This window comes from Branchiostoma belcheri, unplaced genomic scaffold, assembly GCF_001625305.1.
Source record: "Branchiostoma belcheri isolate BF01 breed outbred unplaced genomic scaffold, Haploidv18h27 scaffold16, whole genome shotgun sequence".
NCBI classification, from domain to species: Eukaryota; Metazoa; Chordata; class Leptocardii; order Amphioxiformes; family Branchiostomatidae; genus Branchiostoma; species Branchiostoma belcheri.
The window spans coordinates 2,039,792-2,045,791 of NW_017803046.1; the positions used below are offsets into that span (position 1 = coordinate 2,039,792).

The 6,000-nt window shown below is 38.5% G+C and overlaps 1 protein-coding gene across 2 annotated transcripts in view; it reads right to left on the reverse strand.

Annotated features, from left to right (window-relative positions):
- LOC109466087 overlaps positions 1 to 6,000 on the reverse strand; it is a 67,862-nt gene that overhangs the window by 31,651 nt on the left and 30,211 nt on the right. For both annotated transcript variants that reach the window (XM_019763697.1, XM_019763696.1), the window contains exons 19-23: positions 5,301 to 5,394; positions 4,832 to 4,965; positions 4,499 to 4,579; positions 3,847 to 3,967; positions 2,934 to 2,965 (exon numbers count right to left, since the gene is read on the reverse strand). In XM_019763697.1, the coding sequence (XP_019619256.1) occupies positions 2,934 to 2,965; positions 3,847 to 3,967; positions 4,499 to 4,579; positions 4,832 to 4,965; positions 5,301 to 5,394 (462 nt within the window). The remainder of the gene's footprint in view (positions 1 to 2,933; positions 2,966 to 3,846; positions 3,968 to 4,498; positions 4,580 to 4,831; positions 4,966 to 5,300; positions 5,395 to 6,000) is intronic.

Genomic DNA, 6,000 nt, shown 5'->3' on the forward strand with positions numbered 1-6,000 from the left:
GGAATGTTATTTTTGACAAAAATTTGACATAAAATATGTTATCTTTGATGTACTACTAATTGTCCTTCTGAGTCACCTGAATCTGATAAAAAAAATTTACTTCATGTAACTAACTTGGTGATAATGTTAAAATCCCACGCAATTATATGTAACATCTTTTTGTGTTAAATTCATATTTTCTAGAATACGACGTCATTATTTGTATTACCGGTATCAATTTATGTTGGTAACACTAAACGGATTTTCTTATTTTGGGTGTTGCATAAAAACTTTTCTTTGATCTCCTAAAGTGCTTTCTTCAATTTCCTGAGTGAGGCTCGATTTAATAATGGTTTCTTTATGTACCAGGGCTGATAAAGATGTTAAGGTCCCCCTAAAACACCCACGTTGTCTCTTTTTATACAACAAAATGAAAAAATTTCATTAATCTACGGGTATGCTGTATGCTGTAAGTTTTATCCATCCTTCTTGAGGCGAAAATTAGCTCTGACCAATGTTGACTGTCAGCCAATCAGATACTTCCTGACACATGCCTGGCTGACAATCCTGGTTAGAAGAGGCGACCTGATTGGTGGTACAAAAACGTCCATGGGAACAACAGCAGACAGATTGGCTGTATTACCAGACCTTTTGTTTGATTCATTATGATAATTAATGTTTATTTATTGTTTCGTTTCACAACACACAAGTTACGACAGTACATAGATGTAAACACTATGTATTACATATTACATATTAAGTCAAGGTAGGCTAATGGCATATGGAAGGAAGGACACCTGACAGCAGTAAGCCAGTGCTGGCTCAAAGAGAAAACCTCCAAGCAGCAAAGCAAATTGTTCATGGCATTTTCAGATGCAAACTGAATTTGGTAATATATCAGCTTCATGTTAGCTTGGTAGGCGAGAGAGCAAATTTATTCAGAATGTCTAGGGGAAAAGATAAGCAAATAATGATGTACTATTTCAAAACTTCTGACGAGGTTTCATAGCAAACATGACAGTAGGATATGTAAACTGGTGGGCGACCATACCAACATTGGTGCGGGGGTATCTATACTTCTCGTTCCTGTGTTATACCACAATGTCAATAGGTGCAGCAAGAGTAGTCATGTGACTGTATGTACTTTGTTTTTGACTGAACATTCAAGAAGAAGCTCAAATCGGCCTGCAGGTCACTTTAGACGTCACCAATAAAAAAGAGGTAAGGGCCTTAACAAAATATATCAAAAAGATAAAACTTACGTCATTTAATTCCAAATAAATCTCTACACATTTTTCCACATACATGGAACGAAAACAAAATTTATGTATATTAAAGATTGAGAGCTGGTATATATAAGTCTTTAAAATACAATTTAGTACAATTGTTGACCCCTTCCATTCATCATATGATAACATTGAACTTTTTGTATTATATCCATGAATCAAAATCACAAAAAATCTTTACCCTCTGAAATAAATTCAAAATTTTGCCTAAGGGACCATGACCCAAGAATCCCCAGGATTGTCGTACCAGGGCTCAACATGACGTTATGCCAAACAAAATTGAGATGACGGAAAAATAGTTCACCCACACAGACAAGAAGTCATTAAATCAATGTCAACAAAACTTATCTACCACTTCCAAGAAAGAGGCAGATATCTTTAGGGGATACTTTCTCCTCAGTTGGGCATCATGACGACAGCACTTCAGTTTACTTTTACTGTGACTTGGGAAGGCGGAATGTTGTCGGGGTCATCTTACCGAGACAACAGTTCTGGGATGGGACCTACAAATGGACATGTAGGTCATCCCGGGAGTCACCAGATGCCTGAACCAAGATTCTCAGGGCGGAAAATAAAAGACAAAAAGGGAAAGGCGCTTCCGGGATGGCCAGGAAATAGAGCCTTGGGAAAAATAACTATAACAGAAATGTGTCCCAAGTTATACTTGACCTTGGCCTGCCTACATTGTAGTTTGTCACTTATCGTGTAGAGTTGTTCTTGCTAAGGGATAATCTGAGTCTCTCCCAAGTGGAAGATATTTTCTCTAAGCTTTAGAAACGCTCTCCTAGAACAACATTAGGGAAAGTGCACACCTACGTAAGCGGTGTACACCTACGTGTGTCATACCAACCTGCAGAGCTGTCAACAACCAATAAACCATCATACCCATGGTACTGAGGAAGTTAGGTGGCGTATTCCTATACTGTAATGCTTTACGGCCACTTCAAAACTGCACTTTTGAGAAGTTTAAGCCTTGCAGCTTCCATATTGTGAAGAAGAAATTGTGGTACACTTCAGGCAACAAATCTTCCGAGTTGGCTTCTTCTTCTTCCTGATGTCAATCCTTTACGTTACAAACATGGGATTCCTTTTTTTAATTCACCATTCTCTGCCACTGATTTCAATTCATTAGATTTTATTCTTTATTTTATGTATGAAATAACCAAAAAACATTAAACATTAAAAGAAGGCATGCTTGACATATACACAAAAGGACATACAAACAACCATAGAGATAAACTAGCTGCACAGTAAACCAGGTGTTGCAGAAAAACTAGTTTCTGTCTGATTTCAACAAGCGTAGTATGATGATGCTTGACGTTTTTGGAGGAAACCTTCCGAAAGTAATCTGTTTAATAAAGAATAACATACTTTTTCCATTTGATTCAAATGAGTCAGTCTGTTGAATGACAAACAAACATTTCCCTTGAGCTGCATCACCGAGGCAAATCACGGCAGTTAGAAAGGACACTGGAGCTAACGGAGTTCCAGAGCTCCATGGAAGATCCATCCTGGTGTGCCCCATCTACATGTAACACTGGCCGGTTCTGAGAAATGCTGCTGCTGTGTAAGACAGCACGGTTACACATCATTCACATGTGCCTGAAAAATTCTACACGGCTCTTCCTCTAAAGCACTTACTACAACAACATTCATCGGTCTTCTTACCTTTGACAAGTGAGTGACGTGGAACTCTAACTCTGAAAATAGAGAGACAAGTGTGATGTCAGAAGTCGTTAGAGGTTCCTGGAAGGAACAAATTTTTCACATGTGCCTTTCATGTAAATATTGACACTACGCCACCTACAATTACACGCAGCATGGACACTGGCATTCATAAGAGACATCTAACAGCAGCCGACAGTACTTCAGTAGCCATGCATGCTCAATACATTATGCAGAGATGGTGGCCAATGACACACACAACATGTATCATTCAGCCAGCATGTACATGTGCAGGATTGTATACCACTTGAAATTTTACATCAAGACATTCTGATTCTGAAGTTGGATTGTACAGGTACAAATTTCATACAATCAATTAAGAAATTGGGCATGTCAGATTACAAACAATCATCTTAGCTCATTTGTAAAATATCGCTATCATAAATTTTCTAAACCAGCATACATTTGTAAGATCTTACCATTGAACATGTACATGTAACAATGCACATGCATGTTCATACAATGTACATGAAAATATACTTTTGCCTTTTACAATTCATACCTATAGGGCTTTAAACATTACATTTCTGCCTAAACAAATACTGTTAAAAACAAACAAAAATTGTGACAGCAAGGATGTGGTAATCAGTTTAGAATGGGGCAACCTGATAGGCTGAGACCCTTAGTTAGTGCTGACTGGCTAAAAGAAATAGTAACTGTTACCGGTAGTGCAAACTGAGACCTCTAAGCTGGTTGGCTATCTCACGAGAGCACCCTGGCCTGCTTAGAAACTAACAACCAATGGGGGATGAGTACTGTAGGTGGTATAAAAGAGAATGCAGCTTCACTCTGATGAAGTAAATTTGTTTTGTCTCTCGTCCAATCATCCTCCCACCTTACTTTAAGCAAGGCTTACCATTTTCTGCTGTGTTGACCAGGACAAACTCCATGGGGATGGGCTCCCTGATGACACAGATCTTCCCTTCTTCCTTCAGGTTAGTGAAGACAAGGATGTCATTGAACAGCATGGTCCACACCTGTACGGTACAAACTACAGCATGAGTGATGGAATATCTCTTCATCAAACATGAACCAGGTTTAAACTGTAATTTGCAATACAAGAAATTGGAGTTTTCACAATTTTGGACCATATACAACTCCAGTCTTTGTCAAGGAATGAACAATCCAACACCTCTGTGACATTATGCAGATGACTTGGTGAGGGATGGTTGTAATGTTCTGATGTAGATTGCCTCCTTAATACCTTAAGCGCAAAAAAGTCTGGTTTGGTGTCCAAGATTCTTTCTTTGACCAGAAGTGGTGGACTGCTCATTCCTTGACAAAGACTGAAGTTGTATAGTCAAAAATTTGGGTACTAACAACAATTTTTAGCTATTAACACTACATTAATTTTAGCTAACTTACATCAGCCGACTGCTACCCACCCCTGAGACAGGGAAGCCGGCAGCAGAATAATCAAAGCCAGGATATGTATGTATGTATGTATGTAATATATGTATGTATGTATGTATGTACATGTATATTAAATATGAAATTTTAAATTGTACCTTTGTTGTCTTCTTCTTCTCCACCAGAGTCAATTCTCCAGAGTGTACCAGAGTTCTCTTTGGCACGTTCACAACAAAGTGCTGCAGTTACATGGTAGAGACAAAGGAAATTGAAGTTCAGAACAAGAATTAGGAGACCTCAGACCTCCATAAAGCACACACACACACACACACACACACAGACATACCAAAAACAAATTACTAGTACCTCAGAGGTAATTAGGTGGTTCATACTTGTAGACTGGCCTTGTACTTATAATTCAGTCCAAGTACAGAACTGTCGAATCATGCAATTTTGCAAATTTATAGATTTAAAGACTACGATTAACAAACCTTGACTCCCTTAGCAAACGTGATGCTCTTCTGTATCTTGTGCAGGTTTGCACCTGGGACCATGCTTGGTCCGTCGTGAGCCGTGGAGGATCGCATCGTGGACTCCTGCGCTGATTTGATGGCCTGTTTCAGGGCTGTGTGTGTAAAAGAGAATTTTATTAGAATGTGGCAGACAATCAAAATCAAGTCTGAATTTTAGCCAATCAATTTACACAGCATTTTCATTAAAAACTTTTCAAAAGAGATGACTTGAAAATCTCAGAAAACAGCTAATATACATGTACATGTACAATAAGATTACAAAATGTTCAACAAGAAGTTGCCATCAAAATACATACAGACTATTTGCTATGGAGATTTGTTGTTGAGCAGCACGTTTTCAATTTCTTTGCTCATTTGCACAATGAAAGAATCAAAGATGGTCTGAGGGGTGGAAAAATAAGTACCAGTATTTCAAACCCTACCCTACCTCTAATGACAGTCTGTAGGTCCAGGAAGTCTTGGTGCTGTGTTGAAGTACAGCGGAGTATGGTGTCCAGTAAAGCTGCCACCTGGCTTAGATGCTGTGTGGGGTGGAAAAAACATAATCCTCACAAAAACACCCTGGATCAGAAAAGGCTGTGAGTGGGACAAAGAAACATTGGAAACCATGGCCAAACAAACAACAAAACCTTGCTCTGGAAACAGCAAAGAAAGAGACTTTTATGTGACATTTAGGCACTGTATCCGCTAGTTACCGGTACATGACATTGTACGACGTACATGTATGTAAACCTTGTTACACGTGAATGGGGTTGTGTGAGATGTACAACACCTGTTCACACACTTGTAAAGTCATTTAGAATATCTAAGTATGTCAAGTGTAAAGAGCCTATCAGAAGAACCTTCCCAATGTAATCTGATTCACAGTACTTTCCTTACTTACATTTGTAGGCCAAACCAAATGGATCTATTAAGGCCACACCAATTTGATTTGTTGGTTCTCGGATTCGCCTCTTCGTTTTTTTCTGATTTGCAAAAAAAAAAAAATTTGATTCTGGTGAATTTGAGAACCAATGATTTAATTTGGTGAGGCATTACCAAAAGGATGTAATCATTTTAACTCAACCAAATGAATCTAGCTTCCGAATATTCATGAGACTGCCTGAGGATACAGACAAGATTATGGT